The sequence below is a fragment of the Cadophora gregata genome (genome assembly GCF_030347475.1).
Source record: "Cadophora gregata isolate MNR1 chromosome Unknown scaffold_2, whole genome shotgun sequence".
Classification (NCBI taxonomy): Eukaryota; Fungi; Ascomycota; class Leotiomycetes; order Helotiales; family Ploettnerulaceae; genus Cadophora; species Cadophora gregata.
Genome location: NW_026695925.1, coordinates 1,565,259 through 1,585,896, shown reverse-complemented (window position 1 = coordinate 1,585,896; position 20,638 = coordinate 1,565,259). Strand labels below are relative to the sequence as shown.

The following is a 20,638-nucleotide window of genomic DNA, read 5'->3' as shown; positions in this document are numbered from 1 at the left end:
TTCTGTTGGCGTCATCTGTGATGCTTGCTCAGGGCGCCCGATCACCGCCAGCCATATTGCTAGGAGGATCTGGTTCCTGGTGCGTGCCAAAATAACCCCGACTAACCGAGAACTGGGGCTGGGTACACTCGGTACAGCAGCCTGTGGGTGAGCCGGAAGCACCGTTACGCGCTGAAACCACTCATCGGTCACCTTCTGTTATTGAAAGTCGCTGCTCCCATCGGACGGTGCAGAGTGCAGGCAGCCACAGGACGGGCAGCGTGGTATTCTCCGCGTAAGGCGTGCAAGGCGTCGGAGCTGAGCAGACAAGGCTGAAGCTGTGCAGCAAATAGGAGAAGAATAATGCTAACCACTTACCAAAATGCTCAAACTCTACCACCATATTAAATTTACTTTGTCTGAGTTCCGATTTTCCAGTGGGAACGAGAGTTCACGAAAGCAAACGCGAGAGACACCACCGCAGCAGGGAACGATCCTTGAGAGAAACAATTTAGAGTTGCATTGTCACTCTTTGCTGTTTTTGGCTACTTCATCTTGAATGTTCCTGACTAGTGATGCTGCTAGGTAGCCCGAGCCTTATCTCAGACAGACACTTTCGCTTGCCTTCTCTACGTGGACTCCCTATCTAACCGCTTTAGGCTGCTTAGTCAGTGCGTCCACGTTTGAAGGCTGCGAAGCGTCTGAGGGAAAATAGTGCCAATTTGTATGGAGATTGATTTCGAGCCGACTTTAATTCTTCAGTTACTTTTTAATAACTCAACACATAACTATTTATATAACTTCGGGTACACTATAGACAGTAGATAATTTATTTTTCTATCAATTAATATATTTATTTTCACCTGTATCGATTTCCTTAATATCGAAGTACACGTGCTAAGACTAAGGTATCGATTTCTTACCTGCACTTAGTAAAAGTCTAACCGGAAACGTCTTTATTATTTTACAACTACAACTCTTATTAATAAATAATAAACTATCTGTCTATAAGAGACCTAATTAGAACAATCTCACGTTTACAGATTAAAAATCCGTTAAGTGCGCATTTCAGGATAAAGAAGTAGGTAATATTTCTAAAGAAAACCTCTTGATTTAACCGGAAACCTCTTGACTGTTTTACAACTACAACACTTATTAATAAGCTGTAAAGTAGGTCTTCATAAGAGACCTAATTAGAACGATTTTACGTTTTTAAATCAAAAATCTATCGAGTGCGTATTTCAGGTTTAAAGAATAGGTGATATTTCAAATTGACTTCCTAAGAATACTTCAAAAGTTTAAGGGAATGTTATGAACGTACTCAGAAGGAGTATCACGTGTGTCTTAGCCCTGAGGCTCGGTAGTATTGCTGCATAGAGAAGCTAAGAACTAGGAACGAAATCACGGGACTATATATCACGTGATAGTATAGAGCTTTTGGAACTATAGGATCTAAGGTTCCTGGAGCTTAGGATCATAGGACCTATAGGGATCTAAGGCGAATAAAGGTTCTATATAAGACTAGCATATCTATTATTAGATAGGAGCTTTATACTTAACTTTAAATAGTATTCTAATACTTAGTAACTGTCTTCCTATCTACGTGATATATCTACCTCTTGATTATTAGAGATTAACTATAGCCTTCTGTATTTATAGTGAGTAAATACTAGACTATTACACTTTAAGCACCTTCTCGTTAGAGGTACTAACTCATGAAGATAATATATCCTCTATTAAAGGATTATTAAACGACTACTCGGCTCTCGCTAAGGTCTTCGACTTAAAGAATATACCTAAGATCGCTACCCTGGATCTTTATAACAGAGACCGATCTAAGCTTAGAGTATACCTTACGTAGGTTAAGCTCTATACGGGCTTTAATAGTTACTAGTTCGCTATAGAGACTGATAAAGTCCTTTAGGCTTTGTTCTTTCTCTAGGGATCTGCTTTTAACTAGATTAAGACTTTTCTCTCGGATTATATTTAGAACTGAACTAAGGATAGGAGAGTCTCTATAGTAATAACTAAGGAATCCTAGAAGATCTTTATAACTTTCGAAGGTTTCGAGTATAGGATTAACTGTGTCTTCAGCGATATTAATTAGAATTATACTACTAAACAGAATATCCAGAACCTAAAGTAGATCAGGTTAGTAACTATATATACTGCCGCTTTCTAGTAATTCGTGAATCAGACTAGCTAGAATAATAATACTCTTCGGGTATAGTACTATAAAGAGTTGAAAGATAGAGTGAAAGATAAGATAGTAAGATCGGACGCGCTTACCGACTTATAAGAACTTATTAAAATAGCTATTAAGATTAATAACTGAAACTATAAGAGAGCACTTAAGAAGAAAGGCTAATACCGCTCCGGAACGTATATATACTAAGGAAGAGGAGGTAATAATAAGAAACTATTCTACCCTTAGGAAATAGAACTTAATATAATATTCCGGAAGCTAAGTTATTAAGGAAAGTCGCGTAACAGCGGGCTATCTAAGAAAGTTATAAGTAAGCGATAAGAAAAGAAGCTGTGCTTCGAGTGTAGCCTCCCTAGTTATATAGCTAGCTCTTATTAATAAAAGAAGTCGTGGATAAATAAGAAATATACTAATGTAATAGGACGTAGCTCTTATAATAAACTAATATAATAACTCGCTGTGACGTATTAATATATAACTATAGACGAGCTCGAGGAGAATTATATTTATACTTAATTAGGCGATTCTGATAATAGTAAGCGAGATTCCGTGAGTATTATAGATTAGCTCGAGTAGACTATTATTAGCACGCCCCTTAAGGACTATATGTATTAAGATAACGATAGCTTTAGGCTAGATAACGATATAGAGCTAATACTAAGTAATAGCGAGGAGAAGGCCTAAGAACCCGAGTAGGCTCTAGAACTAGAGCTACTCTAACCTGAACTCTCAGGACTAAGAGTAGGTGAAACTTAGGAAGTTACTTAAAGAGAAGAGAGCCTGTATTAAGTTAGCTATAACACTTGCTACTAGACTAATATAGCTACTAGGGTTACTTATTAAGAACTAGGCCTTATTAGCTTAGGGAGTCTACTATAGGGGGCAAGGTACGAAGTAGTCTACTAAGACTATAAGCGTATCGGATAGAGAATAGCTAGTAGCTAAGAAGGACTAACAACTTTTATATAGCACTTACTACTCTAGAATACCGCTATCCTTAACACTAGCGCGCTACTAGAGGTAGGCAAGGAATAGGAAATCATAGCTAAGAACTGATATAATAGGATATGGGTCCATATTAATAATAACGGCTAGTACTATTATAAGATATATAACCTAGTAATATACACTAAACTTAGAATAGGGCTCGTATATAAGGTTAGCTTAAGCTATAGTAATCGAAGGGTATAGGAAAGTGTCCTCGACTATAGTGTATATTAGGAATATTTCTATATACGGTAACTTACTACTATTAGAGATAAATATCTTATATTAGAGGTTAAAATTAAGGGAGTTAAGCTTTAGGCGATAGTAGACTCTAAGGTATAAGGGAACTTTATATCTCTTACTATTATACTTAAGTATTACCTATTAACTAAAGTAAAGGATAAGGGATACTATCTAGTACTAGCGGATAGTAAGGTCGCCTCTAATAGACTGATCGAGGTCTAGACCGCTCTAGTTTATATAAGTATCGCTAGATACTCTGAAATAATCTAATTTAATATTATTAGGATTAGAAGGTATAATATTATCTTAGGATTACTATAGATAGAAAAGTATAACCCTGTTATTAATTAGTAGATAGGAAAGCTTAAGTTTAGTTATTACTAAGACTACTGTTATCTACCGGGAATAAAAGTAGTAAGTATTCGAGAGGTTAGTACTACTTCTAAGGAAGAGCTTAGATACTAAGATAAGGGTCTACTAATAAAGGATATACTATTAGTATATAAGAAGTTTATAGTATTATTTAAGAAGGAACGAGGTATCGAGGCCTTACTAAAACACTAGGACTACGATTATCAGATTGAGTTAGAACTAGGTACTAAGCTGATATTCTAACTACTTAGGGAATACTTAGCGATAGACTTGATAATAATTAAGTAATATATTAATAAAAACCTAGCGAAGGGATTTATCTAAGAGTCTAAATCTCTATAAGGGAGTAATATCTTATTCGTAGAAAAGAAAGATAGTAGACGATAAATATATATCAACTACTATCGATTAAATAATACTATAAAGAAGGATTATTATATATTATTATTAGCTAAGGAGCTGCGAGATAGACTTATTAGAGCTAAGATTTTCACTTAGCTTAACCTAAGAGAAGTATATAACCTCGTTAGGATAGCTAAAGGTAAAGAAGAGAAAATAGTATTTCGCACTTGTTTCAGTTACTATAAGTATACAGTTATACCCTTCGGCTTAACTAACGTACTAGTTATATTTTAGCGTCTGATTAATAATGTTTTATAGCCTTACTTAGACGTAACGTATATATGCTATTTAGACGATATACTAGTCTACTCTAAATCAGAGGAGTAATATATAAAGGATATTATAGCTATTCTCTAGAGGCTAGAGGACGCCTGCTTATTATTTAAACTAGAGAAGTGTAACTTCCACGTGGATAAGGTTATTTTTTTAAGCTATATAGTTACTATCGTAGGATTAGCTATAGATCCTAAAAAGATTAAAGTAATTATTAAGTAGACAGGGCCTACGAATATTAAGGAAGTATAATTATTTCTCAGGTTTACTAACTTCTATAGGTGATTTATTAAGGACTACTTGAAAATCGCCGGGCTACTTACAGAGTTAACTTATAAGGATAAGGAATTCCACTAGTCTAATAGCGTATAAAAAGCGTTTAAGGTACTTAAAGCGGCTTTTATCGCGGAACTAGTACTCACTTCCTTTACCCCTAATAAAGAAATATGTATAGAGATAGATTCTTTAGATTATGCTATTAGAGCTATACTTAGCTAACCGGGCGAGGATAGAAGATAGTAACTAGTCGCTTACTATTCGCGGAAACTATTACTAGTAGAACTTAACTACAATATATACGATAAAGAGTTACTAGTAATTATGGATATAGTACGTGAATAGAAGGTCTACCTTGAGAGCGCTATTTATAAAGTATAGATCCTAACGAACTATAAGAATCTTATTTACTTTATAACTACTAAAGAATTAAACTGACGCTAGGTTCGATAGTATAAAACACTCTTTACTATTAAACTTTGAATTTCTTATATTAAAGGAACGGAAAACGCTAGAGCTGATACTCTAAGTAGAAAACTAGAATATCTTGTAAATAAAACTTACGAATCTTATATTGTACTGCAGAAGGATAGTGATTCGCTAATAGTTAATTACTAATAGCTGGCCTTAACGGGCTAGGTCGCTGAGAAAATCTAGAGGGGCTATACTAACGACCTAGTTATAGCTAAACAGAAGAAGCAGCTAGGCGAAGGATTCTCTTTTACTTTAGATAGTACGCTTCTATACTAAGAACGAATCTATATACCTACTAAGGATAGGATTAAATTCGTTACGTACTAGTATAGGCTACCTACTTATAGATACTAAGGGGTAGCTAAGATATTATCTAGGCTATCTAGGGAATACTACTTCCTAGGTATAAGGAAGGTAGTTAAAGATATAGTAGTATCGTGCGATATATATATCCGGAATAAGGTATTACACTATACTTCGTATAAGCTTATAAAGTTACTAATAATACTACCTTACCTATAGAAATTAATCGCTTTAGATTTTGTGGTCGAGCTACTACCCTTAAAAGACCTAGTTATAGGAATTATATATGACTTAATCTATGTGATAACGGATAAGTTTATAAAGTACGCGTATATAGTACTAGTACTTAGAACATAGGACGCGCCTATAATAGCGCAGGTATTCCTTAGAATAATCTTCGTAAGCTACGGAATACTAGATAAGATTATCTTAGATAGAGATAAGCTCTTTACTTTAAAGTTCTAGAAAACTCTTATTACGCTCTTAGGAATAAAGCAGAAAATATTAACTATATTCTATCCTTAGACTAATATATAGATAGAACAAATTAACTAGATAATAGAGACTTATCTTCGGTGTTATATAAACTATAAGTAGGACGACTAAGTGCAACTGCTCCTACTTGCCTAGTTTGTATATAATAGCGCGGATTAAAAGACTATTAGAGTATCGCTGTTCTACGCGAATTATAGGTATAATCCCACGGTATATAACCTACTAATAGCCGGTCAGGGTACCGTGTAAGAAGCTATACTATAGGTAAGTGAGCTTAAATAGCTCTATAAAGAATTATTAGCTGATATTCTCTTTATCGCGTAGAGATCTGCGATCTATTATAACAGAAAGCGTAGTATAGGACTAACGCTTAAGGAGGGAGATAAAGTCTACTTACTTAGAAAGAATATTATAACTAAATGACTAAGTTATAAATTAGATTATAAAAAGCTAGGACTATTTAGGATTACTAAAGTCAAGGGACTAGTTAATTATTAACTAGCTCTACTAAAAATAATAAATATCTACCCGGTATTCTATATATCTCTCCTCGAACTAGTACCGCTAGGAGTACCGCCTGCTCTTATCACTGAAATATAACTAGTTAATCTGAACGCTGAATACGAAGTAGAGGCTATCCTCGACTATTAGAACTACTATAGTAAAACATGATATTTGATTAAGTGGAAGGGGTACCTATAGTTAGAAAACACCTAGGAACCTAAGTCTAACTTCTACTGCCTTAGGTTACTACGAAGTTTCTATTGATGAAACCTAGGTCTTCCTAGAAGGAGTTCCTAAAGTTAGGCAGCGGTTTATTAACTAGGTGGAACTCGGAGGAGTCGCCGGCGGGCGGTAGTATAGGTGGCTAAGTAGTAGAAGCTTACTTCTCCCTCTTTACTACTTCCCGCGCCTCTACTTTCTCTACTCTTTCTTTTGCCTTAGTCTCGTCTAACTTATCTAGAGTTCTTAGATCACGACGAAGTATTTCTCTCTCTTGCTCGTGAAGCTCGGCTTAGCGCTACTCGAGCTCGCGGACGCGAGCTAGGCCGGCTATAGCTGCCTTAAAGGCTATATCTCTCTTAAACTTCAGGCGATCTTCCTCTATACGAAGACTTTGGAGGTTATCGATAGAAACCTAAAGAGTATCGTATTTCACGCTGCGATAGATATACTCCTTATACCTCTAGGACTTTTTATTTAGGACTACGTAATTGTGATAGTAGTGAATATAATTGGAACACGGTATACTAGGCGAGCTGTAGGAGTTGATTGTTTTAGTAAGTGCTATCTTTTGTTTATATTTAGTAGTTTTGGAGAATATAATGAAAGAAGAAGACGGCTATAGGTCGTCGTCGGTATTTCCTTTAGTATACTTAAGCGTGGGGACTACGCTAGGTAAGAAGGGGGATAGTGTTATGAACGCACTTAGAAGGAGTATCACGTGTGTCTTAGCCCTGAGGCTTAGTAGTATTACTACATAGAGAAGCTAAGAACTAGGAACGAAATCACGGGACTATATGTCACGTGATAGTATAGTGCTTTTAGAACTATAGGATCTAAGGTTCCTAGAGCCTAGGATTATAGGACCTATAGGGATCTAAGGCGAACGAAAGTTCTATATAAGACTAGCACATCTGCTATTAGATAGGAGCTTCGTGCTTAACTTTAATAGTATTCTGATACTTAGTAACTATCTTCTTGTCTACGTGATATACCTACCTCTCGATCATCAGAGATCAACTGCAGCCTTCTGTATTTACAGCGAGTAAATACCAGACTGTTACAGGGAACTACTAATCCAAATAACTTAAGGGGTAGCTTAAAAGATAGAGAATTACAAGGGCTTTCAAATAAGCCTTTATTTATAAAAATCCGATAGTTCTAAGGTATTAATATACCTGTTTTAATATTCTTATCAGATGACGACTCTCCCTTACCAAAAGTTGCTGCAGGACCCTCAAATACTACCATTTTCCCTCAGACCCTCCGGTGAGAATTCGTGCCCGCCCCCACTTAAGCCACTCTAATTGGGTCGGTTAGGGGGGGTGGGCGAATGTATCACCAAGGAGGGTCTGATTTATGAGATAACCCGAGCCCCCGTGCCGTCCAGCCGACGGCACGTGCCTCAAGTTTCCGAGAAATGGCAAAATGGTCAGGGAATGCAAGGTGGAAGAGCTCAAAAATGGCATCGGGTTGATACTCCTTGTGGGTTACATAATTTGGCATACTGCATTCATGTTCCATTCATGGAGATGGTTCCAATTTAGCTATTATTTTCCCTGTGCGAAATGCTTCCCAGACGGAGGAGCTTGAGAGAAGCTCTCGCCAGTCCCACTCTACTCTCTTCGCCAAGTGAGGAAGAGTAATAATAGTAATGCTTTGACAGCGCAATTGGAAATGCCTGCCGGAGCCTCCTCTAGCCTTGATTAATCTTCTGATTGCTTGAACTTCAGTCCAGGCTGCAAATTGTGTTTGGATCTCGCTTAGCCTATCATGCTACAACACTAGATAACTAGTGCTGTTACCAAGTGTTCATTATGGTCCCGTTGAATTTTTGATCAAGCTTTCAAAGGTAGAAGCGAGTCTGCATCGAAGCGTCAAGCAGTTTCATGGCAACGGCTTCTTTTGACGTCAAATAGCTTGTGCTAGCTAGTTTTCCGTGAGCGATGAGCCAACATGAGGTCGACCAAGAGAAGCGAGCGAAACTCAGAGGTACGCCACAGACTTCAGTGGATCAAGTCGAGAGAGAAATAAGTGAAAAAGAGGTCTGGTTGGCGATTTCGAGGCGGCATTCGTTTCCTGGAATGTAAGTAGATGTACACGTCCATTTCGTTCCTGATGTGTTGTCAAAAGAAGCCGATGATGACCCAAGGGATTCCGCATGTAAGCATATTCCCAAGCGTGTAGTGCAGTTTGGCTGGGCTGAGGAGCCTATGATTCTCATCTGGAGAAGGATTCACTGCTATTACTCAAATACTCAGTCCATTGTGTTGCAAGGTGTCTCTTGCTGACGGAAAGACAGTCTTTGGTAGTAGAATCATTGCTTCTCAAAAATCCAAAAAGAAGAGCAGGCCAGACTGTCGAACGACCATATAGTTTGACCTTGTAAATGCGAGTTTGACGTCTCTCCTAGGCTCGAGGACTTATTTATAGAGCCCAGTTGGACTCGTATCTTAGGACAGACTTTGGCGAGGTCACTTGATGGTTTCATGAAATATGGATTATTCCTTCCCGTCTATTGTCCCTCATGGCAGCTCTACAATTTTCAGCACCTGATTGATCAAAGTAGTAGTTGAACGCACATTCTTTGAGCACACTTCCACTTACGATTGGTATTCAAGACTTCGTGAAGTGCCTCGGGATAAAGCTTACCGATGTAAACCTGGAGTACTCAAGCGAGAAGCGTTCGATCAAACGAGGCGACGCGCGGCTCCGGAGCTTCCCCCACCTTTCAAAAATACCCCGCGCTGATCTCCACGCCCGCTTCCTCCACAACATCAACATAAGTGTGACTAGGTTTGTACAGAGCTGTCAAAATTATACCATCGTTCACATTTGAGCCCCAAAGTATTTCCAAGTCCATGATCACAGAATGGCTCCAGCAGCAACGACCCTCAGCAACGAATCCTCCGGAAATGCCAGCGTCGGCGCTCTTGGAAAGACTGTTTCGGGTAAGAAGCTCAGGATCAGATCGTATCCTAAGTTTGAGAGCCTAGAAGAAGAGAGACTGTACCGCAAGCAACATCTCGCTGCTGCGTTTCGGGTGTAAGTCTGATCAGATACAAGCTCCCCAGCTTGCGCGTTGTCAGTTCCAACAAAAACTCAGGTTCGCGGAGCGAGGTTTTGATGAAGGTGTTGCAGGGCATATGTAAGTCTCTGATTCTAATAATCCATTTAATGTATATTTCTGATACTTCACAGCTCAGTCCGAGACCCTATTCTTACCGACCACTTCTGGCTCAACCCTCTCTCGCAACACTTCTCCCAAATCTGCGTCTCCGACCTGATCCTGGTCAACGAAGACGGCGATGTCGTTATCGGAGATGAGCCTATCAACGCGGCAGCATTTGCAATCCATTCCGAAAGTAAGCCTCCGGATCTAAATTCTAATCTCAAGTGACTAATCTTTCTCAAGTCCACAAGGCTCGCCCCGATGTTCACGCAGCATGTCATGCCCACTCCGTCTATGGCAAAGCTTTCTCTGCCTTTGGGCGAAAGTTGGACATGATAACCCAAGACTCCATCCGCTTCTACAACTCCCATGCCGTCTATGATAATTTCGGCGGCGTCGTCCTCGACCGTGAAGAAGGCATGCGCATTGCCAGCGCTCTCGGCAACGGAAAAGCCGCCATCCTGCAGAACCACGGACTCCTGACGGTGGGACATAGTGTAGATGAGGCGGCGTTCTGGTTTATGAGTCTGGACAAGACGTGTCATGCGCAGCTGCTTGTTGATGCTGCAAGTGCGGGAAGTGGACATAAGAAGATTTTGATTGGGGACGAGGAAGCCAAGTATACTTACGGACAGGTAGGCACGCCGGAGAAGGGATGGCTGGCGTTTCAGGGATATTATGATGAGATTTTGGCGAAGACTAATGGGGGTTTCCTGAAGTAAGAAATTCAATGTGACAGAACATTCAGAATATAGGAGTATGTAACAGACTTTATCTTTTCGCCTTATGAAATCACTTAGGCTACTCTTTGTTATGTTTAGATTGGCACGAACTTTCCGACATCTTTCCAGAACTCGCAGCGCTTCGCTAACGCATCCAACTTCAAATTCTGGAATCCATCACTATTCACTACGAACTCCTTCCCCGTCTTCCAGAGCTCAGGTACTCCTGGCTGATCTACATCAGTAAGCTTGTTCTTATTGGGATCACTGTTCTGGAAGAAAGATGCAAAGGCACCTGTGAAGCCTTTGTAGATAAGTGGTTGTGACTGCTGTACGGCGTTGACTTGGTTCCACTTTTCGATCATCTCGTCAGCGACTGATTTCTGAAAGATTAAAGTAATCGAAGACTTACGAATTGCGTGTCACTCGCATGCTTAGCAGGCGAAATCGTATACTCTCCCACGTAACTCCTCTTTCGAGCTCCTCTCGCCATCCAATACGCCGGACATGCGAGAACAACATCTCGGTAAATCAGACCGGCTCTGACATACGTGGTGTTGTAGTTTGAAATAGTCTCTGTCGAACCCACTGCAGGATACAGGTCTTTCAGACGTCGGAGATTGCGGTCTGAGAATTTGGGCAGGAAGCCTTTGACCCATGCGTCGAAAGATGCGCTGCTAGAGTTGAAAGCTGGAGCTCCTGAGCTGACTTCGTTGGCGAGCCCAGGCGGTATGAAGTTTTCTCCTAAGCACAATTAGCATCTCCCTTCAGAAACGAAGCTCGATACAGAAAGAGAAATATACCTTCATGCGAATTATAAAATCCAAACCCAAGATCAATATCCAAATCCCCCTTTTCCGTCACTTCACTCAATGGCCTCTTCAAAAATGTCCCGTCAATAACTGGCCCCCATGTAAAAGTGCTAGTTGTAAACTCATTCAAACTCGCAATTTGTAGTGCCGCAGTCCTCAAAACCTGCAAATCAGCGCTCTTCAAACACTTCAAGGAATCAGGTCCAGCACAACCGCTCAAGTTCGCGAACGTGTCGTAAACGGTTTGTGATTCCTCAGAGTCGTATCTGTAGGTCTTGGACCAGAACGGTGAGGAAGCTACAGCTTTGGAGAAGAGACGGGGGGAAGTGTTTCCATTTCCGTTCGCGAGGACTTGCGCAATGACGCTGCCCGCTCCGGCGGACTGACCCCAAATACTGACATCTTTGGGATCGCCGCCGAATTGCTTCACGTACTTCCTGGTCCATTCTAGAACGGCTCGCTGGTCTAGTAGCCCTGGATTCAGATCCGAAGTTGGAGATGAGGCTATCTCAGCACCTGGTAGGAAGCCGAATGCATTGACGCGATAGTTGGGATAGATGAAGAGCAGATCTGTGGAATTGGTGACATTGAGGACTGGGTAGCCTCCTGGTGGGATGGTGAATGGTCCGCCACCTCTAATGAAGCCACCGCCGTGGAAGAAAATCACGACTGGTCTGAGAGGTTTGGAGGGCGTCCAAGGTCGGGAGAAAAGACCAAGGTAGAGGCAGTCCTCTGAGCCATTAACCTGTGATGTACTTGTAAGTAATGCTTCAGTGATGGTACAGAGAGTAATATACAGTTCTTTGTGGACAGAGGTCGAAATCCTGGTTTGAGTCATATGTCCCATTTGTGACGGAAAGAGGTGGTTGTGGTGCTCTGAATCTGTTCTCTCCTACTGGCGGAGCGGCGTAGGGAATTTTTCTCCAGTAATTTATGTCATACATTGACGAATATACACCTTTGAAAGTCCCATAGTCTAGTGGCACAGACACTTGTTGTGCCTGTGCGGAATAGGCAAAGAAAAACAGCAAGTGCACCAGCAATATGACGAAGATTCTTGGCATAGCTTATTGACAACGCAAAGTCTGGAAATGAAGTCTATATGGAAGGTGGAAAACGGATGTGTTGTAGGAGCAGCTCTTGTCACTTGACTAGCAATTCCTGCGCTCGTTCTACTAGAACAGGAGGATGTATATATAGTGTTGGCACTGAACATGTCATTGAGCGCCAAAATGAATCAAGCCGGGGTAAAGGCGGGGTGCCCAGTCAAAACTATGGGGTACCTGAAATGGGGTAAATGGAATTGGGCAATTTCGTCCAATCTCGAATAAGGATTGGAGGCAATGGAGACTGGTTAACGGTGGAATTTCTGGGAGGGATGATCAGCTCGCTAATTGATCACCCGAAGCTGGGGCAGTTTGTCCGGAACCCAATGCAAATTAATTTCCTCTCGACCCACGTAAAAAGGCAGAAAATGATTATGAAAAGAGGGACAACCCGTCTTTTGGACGTATTCATCATGGATTGCAACCTTGACCTTCTGCAAGATGATGTAAAGTTATAGTGCTTTGGCAAAACACACGTTCAAATCTGTAACCAAATCAGAACTCCACGTTTGCTCGATCTATAACACCACAAAGCTATCATGCGCCCAAAATAATCTGCAGATGCAAGCAAAACAGAAATGCTTGAAGATTGCAAGGAAATCCACACAAGTAGATCACAAGAACACCTATCGATCCCAAAGTAGCTGTCCGTTGCCAATTAATACTATTAGCGATAATGTCTCGCATTCCTTCGGGGTCTTGGCCCCTGGATAAAAACATCTTCCTGGCCGCCGAAAGGAGTTGGCGGAAGTACCGGTCGGTCCATAGGTGGTAGGCTGTCGTGCTTGTCTTCCTCTCTCCTCTGCACCATCTCTTTCATGATCAAGATCGCGAGGTCCGGATTCTCGGTGAAGAAAATCTGGGTCTCTTCAGGGAATTGCTCCCATAGCCTCGCCTGTAGAAAGCCAACTCTCGCGAAGACTTTTCTGAGGAGCGGATCCACCGAACTGACTCCAGCTTGGAGATTCTGGCAGGATTTTAGGACGGCGGGTATAGCAGCATCCACGCCGGCTATTTCAAAGCTAGTGGTTTGTCAATGTCAATATCAAGAAATATCACGCTGAAGTGTGACCTACCTGTTAACAACGAAGGATGATATGGCTACCTTGAAGTCTTGCATCAAATACCGTTCGGCACACACGTAGACATCTATACTTAGAGAATACGCCAGTGACCATGTTCTGATGTCTTCCTGGGACATTCGTTCTTCAGGTGCGGTGTCTTCGGTAGGTGTGACGGGCTCCCCAGGTGGACGTGCGCCTCTCCTACGTTCTCTTTCCCGCGGCCTTGGTTGTTGGGGCCGAGGGTAGCCATTCCGCCCAACTACAATAGGTCCAGGAGGACCTATATAGTGTCGTGGTCTAGGAGGTGGGGGATTTCTTGGTGCTCCGCAGGACCAGCATGGAGGACCCATCGTGTCTAAGAAGCAAGCTTGGCACCCACAGCCGAGACGGTGTCTGCCTGGTTCTTTGCGTAAAGACTGCTCGAACGCACGCTGAACATTGTTAGTATTGCATTTACAGAAATAGAGATAACAGAAGCCACAAAGGCAAGGTGATGTAATCCTACCTGTCTTCGACTTTCTAACCTTCTCCTACTCCTGGTACTAAGAAAGCTGTCAGTTGTCATGGAAAATCCTCTCGATCTTACAATGGCTTCATCCAGGCCAAAACATTGAAGGACATATGGGACGCTCTTACCTCTCATCACTGGCACTTCCACCACTATCTGTCGCATCATCGCTTTCCGAGTTTATATTGTTACTGTCCTCTCTGCCCTTCCCTTTGTCAACATCAGCAACTGTGAGAATATCAGCAGAAAGCAAGCAAACACTCCATGTCGACCGACCTAGAACCGTAGACATCGTCTTAATCGGCGAAAACTTCTCCTCATACAGATATGCGACTACGAAGCTGAATATGTCTGGGTTTTCTTCCGGCAAATCAATGGCCTGCTCGCCTGCCTCTTTGAACTCTCCATCCAATGCCTTCCTGAAGTATTCCGACTTGCACAAGATATCTCTGTGTATAGGGAAGGTCTCGGCATGTGGCCCAACTCGTACAGGAATTATGGCAGAGGAGTAGCGACTAAGTGCAGTGTTAGCTTTTTTGCTCAAAGAAGGTACTTTCAAAGTGCATGCGCAGAAACAGGCTGTCGGTATATTCGTCTGACTGGAAAGAGCAGCTTACCCGTCGGCAGTAGACAGCCAAAGATCTTTTCTTGGGTCAATGAGGTCTTTCGGTTTGACATCTTCTCTGACGAAGTCAAGTACCACAACATCTGGTGTAGTTGTGCTTGGAGCTCTCATGACAGCATTCAACGATGATTCTCCTCCGGAGGAACATTTCTTTGGCGATTCCCGAGTAGCCATTTTTTGGTCTTCTGCGACGCAGAAATTCTGCTCGAGGGTAACATGAAGAAGGAGTTTGGAATTCTCTGGGGAAAGATCTTATCACCAATGTATGCAGCCGCCCAAGTGCGCAATTGGAACCAGGCTGCCTTGTGCCGCCCACACTCGATCGAGGTCCTTTGTTGCCTTCCCTTCCCTCACCGAGTGAGAGAAGGTCCTGCAGCGGACAACACCGCGCGACTCATAAATGGGCCAGCCAATCGTAGAAAACGTGAAAAATACGACTCTCCACCGAGGGGATCCCGCATCGGAATATAGATCTTGAAGTCGCAGGACAAAGAAGCTTGTGTATGACGCACCAGGGTGCGCGTGACGCTTTTGTTGGATAAGATATCATGAATTAGTCCCATGGCCATCTCCACTCCAGAGGCTCAAAAACCCCTGTGTTCCTGACCACTTTCAGCTTGGAACGTACCTAGAGGCAAAGGTGCGATGCGGGTGCGTTGCAACAGAGGATAAGGGCGCATGGGTTGGCAGACAAGGCTGTAGAACGATAGGATGAGAGCCTCGGTCGGCTAACGAACACAGCCTGCAGGTGATTGATGAAATACTCCGCATGCCTACCCACGCATGCGACCGAGGAATTGCTGCATATGTAGCAACAGACTTCACCTACCTAAAGCACAACATTAGGCCATGTCAGTCGCTATCCAAATAGTGAAGGTTTCAAAAGCATCAGATTGTTCCTTGCTACAGAACTCGGCTCATTTTCTGACCCATGAGAGGTAAGACAGATCATGCCGAGTAATTGTTCTTGGCCGTGCACCTTTCATGAACAAAGTGTAGAATGAACAAGTGAAAGAAACGAAAATCCGTAGAAAGGACCGGATATGTCGGACGAACATAGTGATATACTACAACCTGCCTTCCTATCAGGCAATATCGACAACAATCTACAATGAATATCCCAAACAACGCTAATGCAGACAAAGAATTCGACAAGAAAATCCGTTAAATTTGCAGGTAGTGCCGCCTACTTCAGTACGCAACGCCCCTATACCCCCCATAGCCGGGGAGCTGCGGTATCGCAGGCTGTCGAGGCGGACTCCCTCCAATACCTCCCAGCGGAGCTGCTCCTTGCACCAGATTTTGGTCCTCCCTGGTGTCGGGTTGGTAGAGACTATGTGAGGTTGGGGTGAATGGTCTTCCTAGTTGAGGCGCAAGTGATCCTTGCGTCGTTGTGGTATAAGATCTCATGGGTGTTGCACCTCGGTACGGGTTGGCAGGTTCGTTCAAGAAACTGTCATCGCTGTGCTTGCGGTCAGATGGATACACATCAGACGACAGCGGAGCTTTCGCAGGATCCATAAGAAGCGAGTTGCGTGCATCGAGTGGAGTGAGGTTATCAAGGTCTCGGTTGAGTTTTTCTGACAGATGTTAGAATGATTGCTCTGCATAATACAATGGACCAAACATACCAGCCTCCTTGCGTCTCTTACGGTGGGGATTCTCTTTGCAGCATATGATGATGGCGTTGACTGCAATCAGGATAGCCAGGATAGCGGTCAGACCAGACTGGACGGCCATGAGCACGACGCCAGTCACAGTTTGAGTTGTTTGCGCTATGCCCAATTCCTCCACGAAGACAAGAATGCAGACAATTGAGAGTGCTCTGACAACTTGGATGACGATGTTGATAACATTACCAGAGCGTCTCTCGTAGGGACGATTCCATATGAGTAGGCCAAGCACTGACTAGGTTAGTATTCTTGTTCAGAAACATACTCATGGGACTCAACACTTACTGCAAACCTCAATGGCGAGTTGCGCAATGGTTTGAGCCAAACCACTATTTGGAAGTAGAATTAGCATTTTTCACTCAGGAAATTTCAAATCTATAGAGACAAATTCGGGACGTCTAGTAGTGCAAAGTCCTGCGGAAGCTTTACAGAGAAGAGGGGATTGGGTTGTACTCACTGGCCATCAGCTGCTGCCAAGACGCAGCCCTTCGCGAACATGTAAATGATTGCTGGAACGAAGACCCACCAGAAGTCTTTCTTGTAGTTGTCATAGAAGAGACTGTATTTGAGCCAAAAGTCTTTGTTTTCGTACAATCCTGAAGCATCTCCATCCATCTTCTTCAGTGTTCTGGCTGCATGCCAAATCTTGAAGCTGAAGAAAGCTAGGACACCGGTAAAAAGGGCTAGAGTCAGACCTGCCAGAAGTTTAGCAGCCCAAGAATCGCCATGCCTATCTCGAGTCAGCATGAACTATGAACGAATACTCAGATACCACTCACGTGAACTGAAATATACAGTAGAGCACCCATATGCCATAGAGTACGAGGATGAGTTGCACAATTGCACGAGCCATTGTGCCCCAGTAATGTTTTCGGAATCCAACCAGACTTTTCGGGAAGGATCCAAACAGGGCCCAGGTCTCCAAAATGACCTTAAATAGCAGGATCCCAACAGCGATCGCAGCCACCACGCATGCCACAATCAGTAGTACCGTCATGAATGTGTTAGCGGAAGGAATTGACAATTGTTCAACATAAGCTTTGATGCCATTTACAGTTGTTTCGACAGTGGAAGTAGAGTTTGATGAATCGATACCAGAGGATAGCGAGGAGTCGACACTAGTCTCCAAAGAGTCCCGAGCCTGAAGGAATCCAGCCTTTAGAAGCTCATAGGACCTCTTCGAAACTGACGATCCATCGCCATAAACGAGGGTGGCATTACGAAGGAATTCCACACTCTCCGTTGTCAAGTTCCCGCCAGTAACGTTTCTGAAGTTGTCGATAGATGTCTGCATGGCGTTCCAAGGAATCAGACCTGCACTGAAGGCAAAGTTTTTGGTAAAACTTCTGTAAACCGGTGGGTAGTTGACAGACATCATCCCGTTCATAGCAAATCCTTGAAACACTGATATCACTTCAGTAAACGAAGGGCTCATAGTGCCAACTCCCGCCGTACTTCCGCCAGCCGCAGCCCCGATTGCTGAAATGCCAGTAAGAACTAATGCCGCGCCAGCCACTCCTGCCGCCACGTAGGAAACAGCCGGGACATTGACGGTTTTGCCGTTGTTCACTGTCGAGGTAATGCAAGCGACATTGTCTCCAGTGTCAAGAGCTTTCAATTCAAGCGTAGCTTGTGCAGCGATATCGGGCACGCTGAAAGCAATCGATGGGATCAGGGAAGCATACGAAGGAGGAATCTGCTGTGTTCCTGTGGCTGAGAATGTACCAGAGGGAATAGGACAGAGCTGTTCAACATATGTATCTGAGGAGCAAGGGTTGAAGGTATTTTCGTACACTTTCGTCCCGTACGCCGTAACGTTCAAAGTCGCAGTCCTAGGGGAAGAAGAAGTAAGTACAAGGGCACGCAGAAGCAACGGTTCCGTAGCGATAAGGATTACTTACACATTCATAGACCTGAGAGATGTTCCCGCAACATTGAAGGTGACCGACTTCGCGTCATTGTTGTACTGAATGTCGAGATTTTGGACCGTTATGTTCGAACCCGCTAGACATTCGCTGAAGCCCGATGTCTTCAAAATCTGATCTGCAAGACCTCTGCCGGAGAGGGTTCCAAGTAACAATAAGGAAAGAGTTGGTGATATGAAATATGGCCGTAACATTTTGTCGAACTCGACGGTGTCGCAACGATTGGGTCGACTCTTTCCGGCCCCGGGTATTCTGATTTATGCTTGCTCTAGGTCTATCCTCTATTCTTTCGCTTCCTTGCCTTGTGTGTAGCTGTGTCGTAGTATGTATTGTAAAATCTAGAATCTCTTTCGGTGATTGAAAAGTGCTGGGATTGTATGGGCAAAATAGCCAAGGGTCTACCTGGAAAGAAGAATCGAAGAAAAGGTCCAAAAATAACGCGGTTGGTGGGAGATGGGTCAATATTGGGGTGGATTCTTTGACCTCTGCTCAGATGGAAAACGAGAGACAAAGACTGAACGATTGGATGCAACGACGAATTGCACAGACGAGAAACAGTGGTGTCAATTTCACACAAAGGAAAAGGCGATGATGTACCCAAGCAAAGAAGGACGGAGCGTGAGGAGAAAGGTACGGAGGAGTCAGGACTCGGGGTCAAGCCTTCAAGGTCAGATCTTCAAGCCCCAGGGAGCCAGCCAGGGCAGGCAGGCGGCAGGGTCAACGACGAGTCGACGACAAACGAACGAACGAACGAACGAAGAAGGCCCATACGAAGTATGCCAGGGGTAAAAGATATGGGGCGGGCCCACACGAAACCCACCAATTCAGCGCCATCGCAATGGAAGGGATCAACAGCCAGTATCAGCCACTCACCACCGCTGGTCCCTACAGTAGCAGGTGCAGTGGAGACGCCAGCAGCGGGACAGCCGTTCCCTGGCGTCGACAGGGCCGTTTCGATTTCGACACCGGAGGCTCCCGACTACTGGAATCCAGCTGGTCGTTTAGCTGCAACCAGAATAGATCCACGTTCCCCTGGCCAACGCTGCGCCTGCCAGCATTTGATTCGCTCTCAGCACTGCACGGCAATGAATGAACACGAGAACTATGAAACTCCACACAAAAGGAAAGGCTGGAAACTTGAGTGAGAGAAAGAGAGAGCCTGCGTGTCGATGGTCGATTAGTAACTCGCACTCCAAATGCGCAGGCTCAAGGTTGAAGCGAAGGCAGCCAAAGAATTAATCATCAACGGGCACTCTGTTGATGAGAGTGATTTCAATATTCGGATGAACCAAGAGATCCGACACTTCTTACGTTTGATCTGGCAGGCTGCCCTCCCCTCCCTCCTCTCCCCTTCTTGGGAAATGCCAGAATTATGCACACTTGGCTAAGCGAGCCCCTGGCTTTCCCTTCCTCCATTCCCTTCACCAAGTTCACCTGGATTTTACCTACTACTGCCCAGTGCCCAGTGCCTAGTGCCCAGTGCCCACTACTACTGTAATATCCAGATATCGAGGGACGCGTATAAGCGTCTTTAGTGCCCGGACTATGACACCAGACGGGGATCAAATGAGGTCCAGAATCTGAGTCTGCGCTTGACGCTTCGAATCAAATCCAAATCAATCAAATCAAATGCTCAGATGGAGAACTCGAACTCTTGGTCCCTACAAGCAAAGATGAGTGGAGGTGCTCCTCATTGCATGTTCATGCGAGAATCGAGGTCTACTGCCAGAATGGCCCCACCAGGCCGGCAAAAGGCACATGTCTCCTGGAAGCTCGAGCCTTGCAGCCTCCACAGCTCGATCCTCTTCACACAACACTGTCCCAAACCTCCATAGATGTCGACGACTCGACCGCCACTGGCTTCTTTTTTTCCCCATCATTATTCTGGTCAGGGACACGGCGGCTGTGCCGCAACCACACTTGAATGCGGCAGATTGCAGAAGCACAGACTGCGCATAGAAGATACCTTTTATGTACCTAGGTACAGTACATTTGTTTCTCTCCACTTGCGATTTCCTCAATTTGCTTGGGGGCTCCAAAGAGAACCAGCTCTCACGATTGGGAGCGGCTGCATGGCTCTTGAGGGTACTCTCAACCAGATGCATCCAGATAATGCTCTCCAGAGAGAGAGTCACGGCCCTTAAGCTTGCTCCTCCTAACCTCATCATCTGGCTGGTTGGCAGTCGAGTTCCCCTCCTCGCAAGGTCCTATTCAAAAACACGTGATCTAAGGTTAGTAGGTGTCGTGACCAAATTGTTTGCCTACCTTGAGGTATCCTAGGTAGGTAAGAAAGGTATA

General features: G+C 43.6%; 4 protein-coding genes across 4 annotated transcripts; 1 reads left to right on the top strand and 3 right to left on the bottom strand.

Moving 5' to 3' along the window:
• Nucleotides 1-9,605: 9,605 nt before the first annotated feature.
• Nucleotides 9,606-10,627, top strand: ONS95_007809 (uncharacterized protein; the record flags this gene model as incomplete). The annotated part of the gene is made up of 4 exons (XM_058501329.1): nt 9,606-9,778; nt 9,840-9,881; nt 9,935-10,098; nt 10,149-10,627. 4 exons carry the CDS (start codon nt 9,606-9,608, stop codon nt 10,625-10,627), a joined length of 858 nt encoding a protein of 285 aa, XP_058362647.1.
• Nucleotides 10,628-10,722: 95 nt separating this feature from the next.
• Nucleotides 10,723-12,503, bottom strand: ONS95_007808 (uncharacterized protein; the record flags this gene model as incomplete). The annotated part of the gene is made up of 4 exons (XM_058501328.1): nt 10,723-10,980; nt 11,040-11,371; nt 11,431-12,184; nt 12,237-12,503. 4 exons carry the CDS (start codon nt 12,501-12,503, stop codon nt 10,723-10,725), a joined length of 1,611 nt encoding a protein of 536 aa, XP_058362646.1.
• Nucleotides 12,504-13,212: 709 nt separating this feature from the next.
• ONS95_007807 (uncharacterized protein) lies at nt 13,213-14,916 on the bottom strand (the record flags this gene model as incomplete). The annotated part of the gene is made up of 6 exons (XM_058501327.1): nt 13,213-13,567; nt 13,622-14,040; nt 14,115-14,151; nt 14,246-14,345; nt 14,394-14,632; nt 14,735-14,916. The coding sequence occupies 6 exons, from the start codon at nt 14,914-14,916 to the stop codon at nt 13,213-13,215; spliced, it is 1,332 nt and encodes a 443-aa protein (XP_058362645.1).
• A 1,017-nt stretch (nt 14,917-15,933) lies between these two features.
• ONS95_007806 (uncharacterized protein) lies at nt 15,934-18,534 on the bottom strand (the record flags this gene model as incomplete). Its single annotated transcript, XM_058501326.1, has 6 exons — nt 15,934-16,322; nt 16,374-16,646; nt 16,701-16,744; nt 16,873-17,145; nt 17,195-18,247; nt 18,317-18,534. The coding sequence occupies 6 exons, from the start codon at nt 18,532-18,534 to the stop codon at nt 15,934-15,936; spliced, it is 2,250 nt and encodes a 749-aa protein (XP_058362644.1).
• Between the last annotated feature and the right edge of the window lie 2,104 nt (nt 18,535-20,638).